Raw genomic sequence first — 17763 nt, forward strand, 5'->3', positions numbered from 1 at the left:
GGGCTGAGCCCCTCACCAGTCTCCAGGTGGATGGGGTCAGAATGGAGCTTTTGCTGCAGTTACCCAGGAGCCAGCGCTTCCCTCCAGGCAGCAGCATCACTACAGGATCCCTCGAGGGGCAAAAGTCCTAGTTGCATTGAGCAGCCTTGTCAAACTACTGCGGGAAGGTTGGGGACGGTTGCGGGGGCGGGCAATGACTTGTATGCATGCATAAAAGCATAACCAATGGACAGACAACACTGGGAGGGGGTGAGGGCATGTGCGGGGAAGTGGGGGGAGGAGAGGGGGGGAGGTCAATTGGGAAAAAAAGGAGACATACGTACTATTTGTAAGAATTCAAACAATTAAAAAATTGAAATAAGCCCTAGCTGGCTTGGCTCAGTGGATAGAGCATCAGCCTGTGGACTGAAGGGTCCCAGGTTCGATTCCGGCCAAGGGCACATGCCTGGGTTGCAGGCACGATGCCCAGTGGGGGGTGTGCAGGAGGCAGCCGATCAATGATTCTCTCTCATCATTGATGTTTCTATCTCTCTCTCCTTCTCCCTTACTCTCTGAAATCAGTAAAGAAATATATTTTTAAAAACAGAAATAAAAAATAAAATCAATAACAACAAAAAAAGTCCTAGTTGCTCTCCAGGGAGAAATCTGTGGCCCTTGGAGCGCTAGGAACTACATTACCCAGAAGAACGTGCGCTGAGTCGAGCCAGTGACGGATCGGGGTAAAGGCATTTCCGGGAATTGAGGCGGGACTTCCGGCATCGTCCTCCTCGCCGCCATATCGGCTGCTCCTCGGAGTCTTTGCTGCCTTTGGGGGCCTGTGTGTAGGTTTTTAGGCGGCGGAACGGAGACGGCGCCCAGGAGCCGCGGTCCCCGCCGCCGCAACACGCGTGGGCGCGGCTCGGCGAACCCCCGAGGGACCCGCTCAGGGCGGACACGGTCCCCCTTCGCCCGCCGCCCGCCCACCCCGCCCGCAGGGTCCGATGGCGGCGGCCGCGCCGAGGCGCCCGGCTGAGGTGAGCGCGTCCCCCGCCTCCCCCTCCGGACCCCGCAGCCCGGGGGGCGGGCCCCGTCCCTCCCGCAGCCCCGGCGCCCCCGTGTAGGCGGGAGGCAGGTCCCGGCGGCGGCGCAGCCGGTTGGGGAGCAAGCGCAGGCCCCGGGCCTCGAAGGGAAAGGGGGAGGCGAGGGTCACGTGACTCCCGGGCGGGCGGGCGGGCGGGCGGGCGGGGGGCCGGTCGGGCGGGCGGCTGAGGCTCCGGGAGGGGACGCGGCCCGGACGGTGCTGGAGGCGGAGGATCCTGGAGCCGAGATGGAGCTCCCGCCTCCCTCCCGCGTGGAGCCCCCAGAATGTGGGGGTGCGCGCTGGGGGCGCGGGAGTTTCCGGTTCCTGGTGGGTGAGACCTGGACCGATGCGGTCTTTTTTTTTTTTTTGAATTTTAGCAAATGGGTTTTATTATCCAAATAGGACACCATAGCCCCCATATGCTTTGCCATTGTTGTCCATCACCATGGTTTCACAAAAACAGATCTTTAATAAACGTTAAATTTATGAACATTTTTTAAAAATATATTTTATTGATTTTTTTACAGAGAGAAGAGAGGGAAAGAGAGTTAGAAACATGGATGAGAGAGAAACATCGATCAGCTGCCTCCTGCACGCCCCCCACTGGGGATGTGCCCGCAACCAAGGTCCATGCCCTTGACCGGATTCAAACCCGGGACCCTTCAGTCCACAGGTCGACGCTCTATCCACTGAGCCAAACCGGTCAGGGCTGAACATCTTTTTAAAAAATATATATAGATATAGATATATCTATATATATTTCTTTATTGATTTCAGAGAGGAAAGGAGAAGGAGAGAGAGAAACATCAATGATGAGAGAGAATTATTGATCGGCTGCCTCCTGCACACCCCACACTGGGGATATAGCCCGCAACCCAGGCATGTGCCCTGACCGGAATCGAACCCGGGACCCTTCAATCCACAGGCTGACGCTCTATCCCCTGAGCCAAGCCGGATAGGGCAAATTTATGAACATCTTAAGATAACTTGAAAAATATATAGTTAAATGAAATCCACACGTTACAAAGATTTTAATAACATGCACACAGCCAGTCCATCTAAATTTGGCACAGCCAGTCTACTTAATTGATTTATTTAATGGGGTAATTTTTAAAAATTCCGTTGGGGTATGAATGACATATTATGCCCGTGACAAAGGTGACAAGTCTGATATTGTTTTGACTAAAAGCAAAATTTAATTCCCGGCTATGTCATTGTTCTGGCTCATCAAAGCTAATAAAATACGTGAGGGTGAGGTTCTGCCATGCCCAAAGGGGTCGGCAAATGTAATAGAAGGTATGCAGTCCTTTCTGATGTCCCTGTGCCTGCCGGTGCCCTCGGGCCTGGGGTGTGTGGGGAGGGTGAGTGCAGGGAGGTCGCGGTGGCTGCTGGGGGGGCCGCACAGAAGTGGGGGGGGTCGTGGCCTCTGAGGTGCAGGGGAGCCCTTGGGTGGGGGGGTGGAGGCCAGAGGCGCAGAGGGGGCCTTCCTAGCGGCATCTCCCCAAGTGCGTGGCGGGGGGGGGGTGCCCCTGGGGACTGGAGGTGTGAGGGGTACAGTCTGCAGAAGGCTGTGCGCATTGGGGGGAAGTGGGAGTTAGGGTTCCAGGGCCGAGCACTGGGGACCGACAGGTGAAGCCTGAGCCAAGGCTTGGCGGGGCCTCGTCACCATCTAGAGACCCCAAGGGGAAGGCATGGCATGATGGGCGCCCTGCCCGCCAGGAACAGAACTGGAGTCCATCTCTGTGCCCTCCTGCCTGGCGCTGCTGAGGGCAGAGCCTCCTGCCTGACGGGACCCTGAGGGTCGGGTGGGCGCCCTGGCACCTGTGCCCACCTGTGGGGTTCCTCTGAGGTGGGAGCTGGGGAGGAGGAGGCGGGAGGGGCAGATGGGTGGGGAGAGGGACTGTGGGTTCTCAGGCACAGAACGGTCATGTCCCTCTGTCCCCGTCATTACAGGCCGGCGTGACCTTGGAGGATGTGGCCGTGCATTTCTCCCGGGAGGAATGGAGGCTGGTGGACGAGGCTCAGAGACGCCTGTACCTGCGGGTGATGCTGGAGAACTTTGCACTTGTGTCCTCTCTGGGTAAGACTCACAGCCTCACCAGGGACCTGGCCTGGACTCTCCTCCCTCCCCCTGTTCCCTCCCTCAGTCCTCGGGCCTGGACCCCAGCACTGCTGCCTCCCCAGTTTTCTGGGCAGCTGCTGTGTTGCTGTGGCTGGTGGGTGTGCACGGCCCTCTGCTCCTCCCTGCAGTCCCCATACTGAGCCCTTTGGGGAAGGGATTCAGGGTCAGTAAGTGGTACTACATTGAGCTTCATGGATTCGCCTCTCAGTGTCTGGGTTTATGTGTCCATATCCATACGACTTCTGTCTGCCAGGGTTCGATCCCTTCTGTAGCTGTCATTTCCTCCTGCCCACCTGTGCCAGGACTTGCAGGTGTTGTCTGGGTAGCTATTTACCTGAAGCTGGGCTTTGCTTTAAGACTCTCCTGAAGTGTGTAGTGTTTAGATCTGTTTTCCTTTTTTGTTTCCTGACCTGGTTGCAATACAGACTTGTATACATTAAAGTGTACAGTGGACTGATTTTATTATATATATTAGAGGCCCGGTACACAAAAATTTGTGCACTCAGTGGGGTCCCTCAGCCCGGCCTGTGCCCTCTCGCAGTTTGGGACCCCTCGGGGGATGTCCACCCGCTGGCTTAGGCCCGCTTCCTGGGGGGGGATTGGGCCTAAGCTGGCAGTCAGACATCCCTCTGGCAGCCCGGAAGCCCTCAGGGGATGTCTACTTGCCACCGGGGAGGAGGCCTAAGGTGTAATCGGACATCCTTAGCGCTGCTGAGGTGGCAGGAGAGGCTCCCGCCACCACCGCCATGCTGTCAGCCGTCAACCTGGCTTGTGGCTGAGGAGAGCTCCCCCTGTGGAAGCGCACTGACCATCAGGGGGCAACTCCTGCATTGAGCTTCTGCCTCCTGGTGGTCAGTGTGTGTCATAGTGACCAGTCATTCCCAGTTGTTCTGCTGTTAGGGTCAATTTGCATATTTCCCTTTTATTATATGATTAAATTTATTTATTTATTTATTTATTTTAATATACTTTATTGATTTTTTACAGAGATGAAGGGAGAGGGATAGAGAGTTAGAAACAACGAGAGAGAAACATCAATCAGCTGCCTCCTGCACACTCCCCACTGGGGATGTGCCCGCAACCAAGGTACATGCCCTTGACCGGAATCGAACCTTGAGTCCGCAGGCCGACGCTCTGTCCACTGAGCGAAACCAGTTAGGGCTAAATAAATTTATTTATTATCCCCCGGCGACCCAAACTCCCAGCCTCTACTTTCTTTTCTTTTTTCTGGGATTTATTTATCTTCTATGATTGAAACTTTGTAGCCTTGAGCAGAGCCAAGGGCCGGCCAGGGCAGGCAGGAAGCTTGGCTTCCTCCATTGCTCGGGGCAAGCCAAGCCTCCTGCTCATTCCAGGTCCGTGGCTGCTGCCATCTTAGTTGGGTTAATTTGCATACTTGCTTCTGATTGGTTGGGGGGTGTGGCTTGAGTGTAGGAGAGGGACAGTTAATTTACATGTTTCTCTTTTATTATATAGGATATATATAAAGACTAGAGGCCCGGTGCATGAAATTTGTGCACTGGGGGGGGGGGGGTGTCCCTCAGCCCAGCCTGCACCCTCTCCAATCTGAGACCACTTGGGGGATGTCCGACTGCTGGTTTAGGCCCCATCCCTGTGGTCGGATCGGGCCTAAACCAACAGTCTGACATCCCTCTCACAATCCGGGACTGCTGGCTCCCAACCGCTCACCTCACTGCCTGCCTGATTGCCCCTAACTGCTTCTGCCTCTGAGCCTCATCGCCCCTAACCATTTTCCTTCCAGCCTGATCGACGCCTACCTGCTCCCCTGCTGGCCTGATTGCCCCCAACTGCCCTCCCCTGCCAACCCGACTGCCCTCCCCTGCCGGCCTGGTCGCCCCCAACTGCCCTCCCTTGCCAGCTTGTTCACCCCTAACTGCTCTCCCCTACTGGCCTGGTCACCCCTAACTGCCCTCCCCTAGCGGCCTGGTCGCCCCTAACTGCCCTCCCCTACTGGCATGGTCACACCTAACTGCGCTCCTCTACCGGCCTGGTCGCCCCAAACTGCTCTCTGCTGCCAGCCTGGTCACCCCCAACTGCCCTCCCCTACTGGCGTGGTCACACCTAACTGCGCTCCTCTACCGGCCTGGTCACCCCAAACTGCTCTCCGCTGCCAGCCTGGTCACCCCAAACTGCTCTCTGCTGACAGCCTGGTTGCCCCCAAGTGCCCTCCCCTACCGGCCTGGTCGCCCCTAACTGTTCTCCGCTGCCAGCCTGGTCACACCTAACTGCCCTCCCCTACCAGCCTGGTCGTCCCTAGCTGCACTCCCCTGCTGGCCTGATTGCCCACAACTGCCCTCCCCTGCTGGCCATCTTGTGACCACATGGGGTTGGCCATCTTGTGCAAGGGTGTGACGGTCAATTTGCATATAACCTCTTTATTATATAGGATAATGGCCACAGTAAAGTTAATTAAACATCTTTCCCTATTTGAAGTTGCCTGATATTTTTATGCTGTGAATGCTTAAGATCTACTCTCAATAAATTTCAATTATATCACATTATTAACTGTAGTCACCCTGCTCTTAAGTACATCCTTAGAACTCACTCATCTTATAAAGGAAGCTTCCTACCCTTTTTTTTTTTAAAATATATTTTATTGATTTTTTACAGAGAAGAAGGGAGAGAGATAGAGAGTTAGAAACATCGATGAGAGAGAAACATTGACCAGCTGCCTCCTGCACACCTCCTACTGGGGATGTGCCCGCAACCAACGTACATGCCCTTGACCAGAATCGAACCTGGGACCTTTCAGTCCGCAGGCCGTTGCTCTATCCACTGAGCCACACCGGTTTGGCCGTACCCTTTTTTTGTTTTGTTAATCCTCACCTGAGGATATTTTTTCCATTGCTCTTCAGAGAGAGTAGAAGAGTGGGAGGAGGGGAGGGAGAGAGGGGAACATTGATGTGATGTCTCACATAGCCTTGTTGTCTCCAATATGCTCCCCAAGACCCTTCTGTGCTGGGGCTGACGCTCTAAACACTGAGCCACACCGGCCAGGGCTCCCCATTTTTTAATTGGATTGTTTCTTGCTATTAAGTTGTATGAACACCTTGTATATTTTGGCTCTCCCTTATGAGACAGCCTTTACACATATTTTCTCACTTTTCATTTCTTTTTTAATTTTTTTTTAAGTATATTTTGCCCAAGGCACCCCCCCTCCCCCGCCCGCCTCACTTTTCATTTCTGATGACTGCTTTCTTTGCTGTAGCTCAGCTCCTGCATTTTTGTCTTTGTTGTCGGCTGGTGACGTCCAAGAACATCATTGCCAAAACCAATGCCCAGAACCTCTCTTTCCCCAAGGAGTTATAATTTTCATGACACAGTGAAGTTTCTAATGCATTTGAGTTAATTTTTGTGAGCGATGTAAGGTTGGGCCCTAGTTTCTTTCTTGCAGGTGCATATCCCGTTTTCTCAACATTGTTTTTCGTTTGTTTATGTTTAGAGACAGAGAGCAAGTGAGAGAGAGAGGGAGTGAATGAGAGAGAGAAACATTGATTTGCTGTTACACTTATTTACACATTCATTGGTTGTTTCTTATATGTGCCCTGACCGGGGATTGAACCCACAACCTTGGCTTATCTGAACAATGTTCTAACGAACTGAGCGACCTGGCCAGGGTCCAACACTGTTTATTGAGGACACTTTTCCCCCCATTTTGTGCGTTTGGTCCTTGTCAGAGAGTACTTGACCACATATGTGGGTTTGTTTCTGGGCTGCATGTATTCTGTTCTTAGACCTGTGTGTCTATTTGTGTTAGTTTTGATTAATTTGTTTTGTAATATGGTTTAAATCATGAAGTTTCGTGCCTGTAAGTCTAGTGATGATCTTGTTTATCAAAATTGCTTTGACGGTTAGAAATCATCTGTAGTTCGAATTTTAGGATGTTTTCTATTTCTGGTAAAGATTCTGTTGGGTTTTGGTAGAGAGTGCATGGAATCATTGTGTTGCTTTGGTTGATAGAGATACTGTAACAATGGTAATTCTTCCAACCCAAGAACACAGGATGTCTTCTCATTAATTTGAGTCTTCCGTTCTTTTCATCAGTTGTCTTATGGTTATCCGAGTCCAGATCTTTCACCTTCTTTATTAAACTTATTGCTAAATATTTTATTGTTTTTAATGGTATTATAAATGAGATTGATTTCTAAATTCCTTATGCAGATATTTTATTGTTAGTGTAAAGAGGCAACTGACTTGTATGTGGATTTGGAATTCTGCAAACTTATTGGGCGTGTTTATTCCTGCTGGCGGTGTTTTGGTGGAGTTTTTAGGAAGTCCTTTATATGAGATAATGTCATCTGCAAACACAGGCAGTTTTACTCCCTTTATATGTGTGTGTGTTTTATTTCAGAGAGCAAGGGAGAGGAGAGAGAGATAGAAATATCAGTGATGAGAGAGAATCATTGTTCGGCTGCTTCTTGCATGCCCCCCTCCTGGGGACTAAGCCTGTTACCTGTGCATGTGCCTTGACTGGGAATCGAACTGTGACGTCATGATTCCTAGGTTGACACCCAACCACTGAGTGACACTGACTGGGTAATTTTAAATGTTTTTAAATTTCATTCAGGGATACTTTCTCCAGTGATTTTTAAAGAGAGTGAAAGAGAAGGAGGAGGAGAGGAGAGAGAAACATCGATGTGAGAGAGACATGTTGACCCGGTTACCTGCTGCACTGGTGGGCTATGGACCCACAGCCTAGACTCGTAACCTTGACCATGAGAAAGGAGCCTGTGACCCCTTCTTCCAAGGGCGGAGGCTCTAATCACTTAACAACACGGGCCACGCTGATTTATCTTTTTTGTTATGAGAGGAATGGAGAGTGAGAAAGAGAGATGGGGAAACTTCAATTTATTGTTCCAATTATTTATGCATTCTTTTATTCCTTCTTTATGTGTCCTGATTGGAGATCAAACCTGCAATCTTGGCATATTAGGCCAACATTCTAACCAATTGAGATACCCAACCCAGGCCTCTACATCTAATATTTTGTGAGGTTTTTATCATGAAAGAATTATGAATTTTGTTAAATGCTTTTTTGCATCTATTGTGATGATAAGATTTTTTTTGCCTTCATTCTGTTAATGTGCTAAAGCACATTTATTGATTTTGTTCATGATGAACCATTCTTGCACTCGAGACATAAATCCCATGTAATTACAGCTTATGATTTTTTTTTACATGCTGGTGAATTTGCTATTAATTTGTTGAGGGTTTGTTGTTCTTTCATATCTATATTCATCAGGGATGTGAGGCTATAATAGTCTTTTCTTATAGTGTCATTATCTGGCTTTGGTGTCAGGTTATTGCTGGTCACCTAAAACAAATTTGGAAATTTTTAAAATTCCGTCTCTCTCCCTCTTTCTCTCTCTATATATTTAATCCATATATGTTTGTATATATAGATAGAGGTATATAAAGATATAGAGATATAGATAGTATTTTTTTATAAATATTTTTTATTGATTTCTGAGAGGGAAAGAGGGATAGAAGCATCAATGATGAGAGAGAATTGGTCAGCTGCCTCCTGCAAACCCTACTGGGGATCAAGCCTGCAACCCAGGCACATGCCCTTGACCTGAATCGAACCTGGGACCCTTTAGTCCACAGGCCAGTGCTCTGACCTACAGACCCAACCAGCTCGGGAAGTGGTGTGTTTTTATTCCTCTGTCTTTTGTGTATCTACTATTGTATTTTGCTTTGTGATTACTATAGGCTTATATAAAATCTTATAATTAAAACATTCTATTTTAAGGTACCAACTTCAATTGCAAAGTAAAACTCTACGTTTTGTTGTTGTTAATCCTCACCTGAGGATATTATTTCCCATTGATTTTTTTAAAAATATATTTTATTGATTTTTTACAGAGAGGAAGGGAGAGAGATAGAGAGAAACATCGATGAGAGAGAAACATCGATTAGCTGCCTCCTGCACATCTCCTACTGGGGATGTGCCCACAACCCAGGTACCTGCCCTTGACCGGAATCGAACCCACAACATCAGTATGTGCCCTGACTGGTAATCAAACCTGTTACCTTCCTGTGATTAGGACTGCACTCCAACTAACTGAGCCATCTCAGCCAGGGCAATTGTGTGTCCTTTATCTTATTTCATTTATTTTTAGCTTCCTGGGCTTGCTTAAATTATTTATTTTGAAATCCTTTTCTGACATACACAGATGTGCATTCCTTTGGAGTGATTGTGAGATTAGTGTGTCCTTTGGTTGGTGGGGTGTCATGTTTCCTTGATTTTTAAAAAAATGTTTTGTTTGCGTGTTTGTTTGTTTGTTGTAGCCTTGTGTTGATGTCTGTACATTTCATAGGGCGAATTACTTTGACTTTCTGGAAAGGTCTTGGTGGGAAGAGCCTCACCTGTGTTGGGGTGTCACTGTGCGGACTTGGTTGGTGTTGCAGTTCTGACTATAAGGCCAAACCGAGTAATGTCTGCAGCTGTGTAACCGGAAGTCAGTGTTAGTGAAATTGCAGGTTCCTCAGGAGCTAAGGCTTTGGGTGCTCACACCCATGGAGAGGATGGCTGTAGACAAGCTGATTTTGTTCTCTCAAGGGAAATGTTTTTGGCTCAGTTGTTCCCTTTAGGTGCTGAGTGCAGGGTGTCCTCGTGGTGATGGGGGAATATGTGTCTGATTGTAACAGCCCCCAGTGACATTGACTTTGCTCTGTGAGATGCAGTCCCACACTGATCAGTGATCGCGCCTGTGAGCAGAGCACAGGACACACACAAGGAGCTAGTGTCTGAGGGCTCAGCTATTCCATATTGCCCACGGCTTTGTTGCCTGAGAACCGGGCATTCGTGTGACAGCAATGGGGTCAGGTTATCTAATATTGGCATTTCAGGAATAGTTGTGGTTCCGGGGTATGGGGTGGGGCCTCTGGAGAAGGCAGCTGGGATCCATGCCTGTAGTCACTCGGCCAAGTCTGCTGTGCAAGCTGTGGGTGTCCTCAGATGTAGCACGAGCTGTTGAGGGTCTTTCTGGAAAAGGTTTCTCGTCCTCCGCAGAGCAGGACGGTGGCAATGGAATGGCATTTGCCCTTTGGCTGATACACATGGCTCCCCCCTTTCTTATTTCTTTTTCTTTTCCAGGTGTCTTCACTATGCTGGTGTTTATTCTCCTTTTTATGCTCCATGGGCTGCTGTTGTGTCTTAATTGTGTTCTGGAGAACTCTAAGGGCAAATTTTGTTTGTAAAGAGCTGCCTTAATTTTTTGTTGTTGGTGACAAAAGCTGGTTTCCTCGACCACATTGCTGCCATTACTCACCAGATGTGTTTCTAGTTGTGTTGTGTGCTGAGTTACTCTGGAACAGACCTCTCCATTCACGTGTTCTGTTTTCTTCTTGTATCATCCATGTTGTATGTAGTTGCCCTGCTAGGACTTTTGGGGAAGAGTCCTTTCTGCATGTATCACAGGATGCGTCTCTGTCCAGCCATGGCCAAGTGGGGTCACAGAGGGTGTGGTCCTAGTGACTGGTTGTTGTGAAAATTGTGTTGTCAGTACATTATTCAGATCATACCATGAACCTGTCTTTGCTCAACCAGAGAGTTTGTGTCATTGCCAATACCAGACCCATTTCCCCTCTTCCTCTTGCAGCTTTGGCACTTTCCCGTGTCTACTGTGGTTTCTAGCCCAGGGATAGTGCCCCCTCCTTGGACTCCCATCTCACCTGCTCTCTCACCGCTCTTTCCTCAGTGCTCTTCAACTCTGCCCCTCACGTATGTGCTGTGAGGTGTTCAAAGTGTCTGTATTGACCTTGGACAGCAGCTAATGTTTGCATAGCAATGTTCTTTCATGCATGCTTCTCCCCAGCTCTGCTCCAGCAGCAGAGAAGGATATGCAGGACTCCGTTGCAATAGGAAATGCGTTGTATGCTGTGCCTCTCTTTGTTGTGTCAGACCCATATCCTTCCCCTGCTGTGTTTTCACCATTTTCTGATCTTAGAAGCCGAGGAGCACAAAGTAATCAGCCAGTCCTTCAGCTGAATTTTCTTCCTTTGCAAAGCATTTCATATATAGATGTGTTTCTCCCTCCCCTTTAGTCAACATGTAATTCAAAAGCATTTCTTTGTGATCAGGTTGCTGCTGTGGAGCCGACGATGTGGAAGCACCCGGCGAACAGAGGGTTTCTGTGGGAATGTCACAGGGGAAGAATCCTCAGACAGCCTCGTCTTCCCAGAAGAGACACCCCTGTGAGAGTTGCGGGCCGGTCTTGAGGGACATTTTCCACGTGGTCGAGCATCAGGGGACACAGCACAGCCAGAAACTGCTGAGGTGTGGGGCGTGTGCAAAACGATTTTATTTCAGTGTAAACGGTCACCAGCTTAAGGAGCAGCACGTGGGAGGGGAGCCCTTCAGAAGTCGTGCGGACAAGGCCTCATTCGTGAGGAGCGGCAGCACCCACCTGTCAGGGAAGACCTTGGCCTCTGAGCAGAATGAGAGGGACTTCCTGCCCTGCTTGGGACACCGGCAGCCACAGCTCACTCATAAAGCGAAGGAGCCGAAGGAGGGCCCCCAGTGGGAAGCACCTTCACCGAGCAGAACAAGCCTTCACCACCCAGGGAAATGCAAAAAGGCCTTTAACCCCAAACGCCTGCTTGTTCAGGACCAAGATGTCTATATTGCAAGAAAATGTTTTGTGTGCAGTGAATGTGGAAAAATATTCAGGTACAAAGCCTCATTTGTTACTCACTGCAGAGTCCACACTGAAAAAAGTATTTATGTGTGTGACAAAGGTGGGAAAACCTTTAGGGGACGCTCAACCCTCAGTCAGCATCGAAAAATTGATACAGGTCCAAGGCAGTACACGTGCAGCAAATGTGGAAAATTCTTAAGCCACAAACCTGTCCTCATTAATACCCAGGAACAACACAGTGACGAAAACAGTTATGTGTGCGGTGAATGTTTGCAGCCGTTTAGTCATAGTTCAGTGTCCATTGAATATCAGAAAGTTCAAACTCAAGAAAAACCGTATAAGTGTAAGGACTGTGCAAAATCGTTTACCTCCCTTGCTGCCCTCAGTTATCATCAGAGCTCTCACACGGGAGAAAGACCTTATGGGTGCAGTGATTGTGGGAAATCTTTTATCTCTAGGTCTGACCTCCGTTATCATCAGAGAGTTCACACTGGAGAAAGGCCTCATGAGTGCAGTGAATGTGGGAAATCTTTTATCACCCGTACAGCTCTTCGTTATCATCAGAGAGTTCACACTGGAGAAAGGCCTTATGAATGCAGTGAATGTGGGAAGTCCTTTACCCGAAGGAATAACCTCCTTATACACCTTCGAGTTCATTCAGGGTCCAGGCCTTATGAGTGTGGTGAGTGTGGGAAATCATTTACCTTTAGTTCTAGCCTCCGTTATCATCATAGAGTTCACACTGGAGAAAGGCCTTATGACTGCAGTGAGTGTGGGAAATCCTTTAACAATAGGTGGACACTTGTTAGACACCAGAGGATTCACACAGGAGAAAAGCCTTACGTATGCAGCAGTTGTGGCAAATCTTTTACTTGTAGTTCCACACTTCAGTATCATGAGCGAGGCCACCTTGGGAAAAGGCCTTACGAGTGCACTGAATGTGGGAGATCTTTTACTACTAGCTCTGCCCTCCGTTATCATCAGAGTGTTCACACAGGAGAAAGGCCTTATGAGTGCAGTGAATGTGGGAAATCTTTTATCTCCAGATCTGACTTCCAGTATCATCAGAAAACTCACTCAGGAGAAAGGCCTTATGAGTGTAATGAATGTGGAAAATCCTTTATTCGAAGAAATAACCTCATTTTACACCAGAGAGTACACACGGGAGAAAGACCTTATGAGTGTAGTGAATGTGGGAAATCTTTTAACAATAAGTCGACACTCATTCAACACCGGAGAGTTCACACAGGAGAAAAACCTTATGTGTGCACTGAATGTGGAAAGTCCTTTACTTCTAGCTCCACCCTCTCCTATCATCTGAGAACTCATGCGGGAAAAAGGCCTTATGAATGTAGTGAATGTGGGAAATCATTCACATCTAGTTCCACCCTCAATTACCATCAGAGAGTTCACACAGGAGAAAGGCCTTATAAATGCAGTCAATGTGGAAAATCTTTTACTTTTAGTTCGAGCCTCCGTTATCATCACAGAGTTCACACTGGAGAGAGGCCATATGAGTGCAGTGAATGTGGGAAAACTTTTAAGGATAGATCACAATTCACTAAACACCAGAGAGGTCACACTGGAGAGAGACCTTATGAGTGTAATGAATGTGGGAAATCTTTTAGCCACAAATCTTCCCTCTCAATACACCAGAAAACTCATAATAGAGAAAGGTCTTACAAGTGTGGCGAGTGTGGTAAGTCTTTTACCTCTACCTCTGGTCTTGGTTATCATCGGAGACTTCACAGTGGAGAAAGGCCCTACCAGTGCGTTGAATGTGGGAAGTCTTTTACCAGCAGCTCGATACTTGTTCGACACCAGAGAGTTCACACAGGAGAAAGACCTTATGAGTGTAGTGAATGTGGGAAATGTTTTGCCAGTAGTGACACACTTTCTTATCACGAGAGAGTTCACACAGGAAAAAAGCCTTACAAATGCAGTCAGTGTGGAAAATCTTTTGCCTCTGGTTCCACCCTCCGTTATCATCGGAGTGTTCACACAGGAGAAAGGCCTTATGAGTGCAGTGAATGTGGGAAATCTTTTATCTGTAGTTCCAAACTTCGCTATCACCATCGAGTTCACACTGGTGAAAGGCCTTATGAATGCAGTGAATGTGGAAAACTGTTTAGGGATAGTTCCCAATTCAATCAACACCGGAGAGGTCACACTGGAGAAAGACCTTTTGAGTGCAATGAATGTGGGAAACTTTATATACGAAAATCTACGCTCTCTCAACATCAGAGAGTTCACATGAGGGACAGGCCTTAGAAGTGCTAGAGACGTGCAATTTTCTGTTCAGTGTAAAAGCCGTGGAGGAAATTCTTTCAGAACTCATTTGTCTGAATTGAGACTCATACGTCTGAGTATGTACAGTGGGTAGATTCCCCGTAAGTTTCATTTACGAGAAGCCTGTGTAAATACGTTATACTCTCTTGATTGGCCAGGGCTCTTCCTAGGTTTATGTGGCTAAAGTTCTTTAACCTTTCCCACTGGCCTGTCCTTAGAATTTTTGCAACAGTCATGGCCTAATGTGTTCTGGGAAGCTGACCTCTGGTTTCATATATTGTAGAAATCTAGGAATAACCAAACCCTGAGTGGTCAGCTTTCCCTTTATGACTAATTTGGACATGGATTTCAGTGAATATCCTGACTTCTGCTTCAAGCTTACAGAGAAATGACTTCCGGTTCCAGGGATGTGTTGGTCTCACATGATACTTGTGATGGAATTTACCGGCTTCCAGTTCATGTATTTGGAAGTGCCTATTGCTCATTGCTTTGCCTTGTGAAACAGTCGAGGCCTTGTATTTTCTTTGTTGTTATTCCTCACCTGAGGTTATTTTTTCCATTGGATTTTAGAGAAAGTGGAAGGGAAGGTGAGAGACAGAAACATCAGTGTGGGAGAGACAGATTGGATGGGTTGACTCCCACACGTATTCCAATCAGGTGCCAAGGACTAAATTTACAACCCAGGTCCATGCCATTGACTAGGCTCAACCTGAGATAATTCAGTATGTGGGCCAATGCTCTAACCATCGAGTCATCCCTGCAAGGGCGAAAAGACATCTTTAATATGAGAAACCAAAACCAGGGTATTAATGCTCTCCTCTCTTTTTATGTCTAAAATGTACTTTGGGTAAACATAAAGTTAGGAAAACTTAGAGATGATTTCTATTTAATAAGTGCTAACATCCTGATAAAGTTTTATAGAATGCAGACATGTCTCAACAGCTCATAAAATAATTGATTTAGCCCAAAATCATCAACCAATTACTTCAACCAAATATATTCAATGACAGCCAGCAGAGTAGACAAAATTTCAATGGGTAAAAATGATATTGGATGAAAAACCTTTTAACAGTTAAACTCACTATGCAACGTTCGCAACACAAAAATGACACTGATACTTCATAGCATCTGTGCCTAAGCTCTGCCTGTGCAGCAGTGTGGCTAGAATCGAGGATTTGATCTAATGCCTTTGGCTCCAACTATGTATTTATTGCAAACAAAGGAGAACTAGTTAAGGACATCACAGGTGTGCCATACACGCGTTCAGGGAAGACAGGTGTTTGGTTCCGGAACAACTGTGGTAAAGCCAGTCACACAAGTTTAATGGTTCACCGTGCACATAAAAGTCACATTTACACTCTACATCACTGTAGTCTATGAAATGTGCGATGCCATTATGTTTTCAGGCAATAATGTACATAATTTAAACATTTGCCCAAGCCAGTGTGCTGATTCCAGCTCAAGGGCAGGTACCTGGGTGACAGGTTCCACCCCCAGTCGCCAATGAGGCCTTTGGGGGAGCAATCCCTGTGTCTCATGCTGACGGCCCTCTCTTTTTCCCCTCCTCCCGACCCTCCACTCTAAAAACCAATGGAATAAATATCATCCTGTGAGGATTTTTTTTTTTATTATGAGAAATAATAAAGCAATGTATGACAGGAGTAGAAAAATGTCAAAACATTTCCAAGGAATTACAAAAACGTTACTCCGTTGTGGTCCATTCACAGCCCTGGTCACTTGCACCTGGCAATGAAACAACTCTTACACTTCAACAAAAGGAAGACAATCCAATTCAAAACAATGGGCAAGGAACCTAAATAGACATTTATCCCAAGATGATGTACAGATGACCAATACCCTATATAATAAAAAGCTAATATGCAAACAGGCAGAACGTCAGAACAACGGTCACTATGACGTGGGCTGACGACCAGGGGGCGCATTGGCTGCTGCAGGATGGTGGAGCCGGTGAGCAGTTGTGCCAGACCAAGATGGGCGCTGGTCACAGTCATCGGGGCGAGCCTCTGGTGGTTACTGAAAACTCTTTGCTCCTGCACGCCGCGGCCTCCTTGCAGCCACTGCTGGCCCCCGGCGCTGGCCCCATTCGCTCAGTGCCGTCCCCGTGCGAGTGACGGCTGCTGGCCCCAGTCGCCTCTGAGGGCTTCTCCATCTTCCCCTGCTCCTGAAGGGCGATCGGGCCCATCAGCTGTGGCTCACACCCGCAGCTGGCAGTGGCCCCACTTACACCTGCTCTAGTGCCACCTGCAGGTGTGAGCGAGGCCAGTGCTATCAGTGGGTGTGAGGTGGCAGCGGGAGTGGGGCTGCAGCGGGAAGGGCTGGGCAGGGGCACGGAGGATGGGCTGACACCTGGTCCTGTGCCCACTGCAGCCTCATGGCCCACAGTTCCCTTTAAGGTGCACAGATTTGTGCACTGGGGCCCTGGTATGTACATGAGAAAGTGGTCCAGGTCAATATAATGAAGTATTGCCTCACAGCTACTAGACTGGCTGCTTGGAATAAGTCCGCAGAACAAGTGCTGGTGAGGAGGCAGACAAGAGGGTACTTGGTGCTCTGCCGGTGCTCAGCATTTACAATAGTAAGATCCGGAAGCAGCCCAAGTGTCCGCCAGTGGGTGAGTGGGTAAAAAAGCTGTGATGTGTTTACACAATGGGACACTATGGGGCTGTAAAAAAGATCTCTGACCAGCATAGATAGACCTGGAGATTGATGCTGAGTGAAATAAGCCGTTAAAGACAAATGTCACATGATGTTGCTTATATGTGGGATCTGATGAACAAAACTAACTGAGAAAATATGTTCTGATGCATGGGACAGTTCGACAGATCTGAGAATAAGGGTGGGGGTAGAGGTGGGGCGGGGGGGAGGGTCTACAGGGGTTTGTTCTGTCAACAATAACAAATAAATTTAAAATATAAAACAGTCTCCAGCGCACTGCTTCTGGCACGGTGATTACAGGCCTGGTCTGACACTGCAGGGAAGCTCCTGGGACAAGAACATTTTTTAGTTTTGTTTTTTTTCTCTGGGGAACATCTTAAAGTTGTAGTAAAATCTCTTGGCCTGGCTGGTTTTGTTCAGTGGATAGAGCATCAGCCTGCGGACTGAAGGATTCCAGGTTCGATTCAGGTAAAGGGCACCTGCCCAGGTTGTGAGCTCCACCCCAGGTGGTGGTGGTGGGGGGGAGTGTATAGGAGGCAGCCGATCAATGATTCTCTCTCATCATTGATGTTTCTCCCTCTCTGAAATCAATAAAAATGTGGGGTGTTTTTTTTTTTTTTAAATCTCTTTCTCATTTCCCTTAAATCTGAGCTCTTAAATTCCTCAGGATTCCATACTTGTTCTTCCTGGGTGCTGCTGTTTTTATATTTTCACTCCTGTGTCCTGTAACTTAAAGTATTTCTTTTTAATCTACTGGCTACTCCTTCCACAAAGGCTTTGCACAGCCTGCCTGAGAACACCCATATTCACTGATGTATAACAAAATGAAGTGAGAATCTGAAGCAGATGTAATGAGAAAAGTCCCCCTCCTGCCACCTCACTCAAGCCTGATCCCTCTCCAGAGAGAACCACTGATATCAGCCTCATATTATTAAGTGAATTACTTTGTCAAT

General features: G+C 47.9%; 1 protein-coding gene across 2 annotated transcripts; it reads left to right on the top strand.

Moving 5' to 3' along the window:
* Positions 1-624: 624 nt before the first annotated feature.
* On the top strand, positions 625-16998 carry LOC138999975 (zinc finger protein 418-like). Of its 2 annotated transcripts, XM_070402211.1 has the most exons (4): positions 626-1013; positions 3014-3140; positions 11289-11877; positions 12304-16998. In XM_070402211.1, exons 1-4 carry the CDS (start codon positions 981-983, stop codon positions 14114-14116), a joined length of 2562 nt encoding a protein of 853 aa, XP_070258312.1. In that variant the 5' UTR covers positions 626-980; the 3' UTR covers positions 14117-16998. The 2 variants fall into 2 exon arrangements, with proteins under 2 accessions (XP_070258311.1, XP_070258312.1); XM_070402210.1 differs by having other exon boundaries at positions 625-1013; positions 11289-16998.
* The last annotated feature ends 765 nt before the right edge of the window (positions 16999-17763 follow it).

This window comes from Myotis yumanensis, unplaced genomic scaffold (assembly GCF_028538775.1).
Source record: "Myotis yumanensis isolate MYYU_CA2020_CCGP unplaced genomic scaffold, mMyoYum1.0.hap1 SCAF_23, whole genome shotgun sequence".
Classification (NCBI taxonomy): domain Eukaryota; kingdom Metazoa; phylum Chordata; class Mammalia; order Chiroptera; family Vespertilionidae; genus Myotis; species Myotis yumanensis.

Coding starts and splice junctions, on each gene's coding strand:
- LOC138999975 (XM_070402210.1), top strand. CDS start 981: ATGGCGGCGGCCGCGCCGAGGCGCCCGGCTGAG. Junction 1,014..3,013: donor CGCCGAGGCGCCCGGCTGAG/GTGAGCGCGTCC, acceptor CCGTCATTACAG/GCCGGCGTGACCTTGGAGGA. Junction 3,141..11,288: donor TGCACTTGTGTCCTCTCTGG/GTAAGACTCACA, acceptor CTTTGTGATCAG/GTTGCTGCTGTGGAGCCGAC.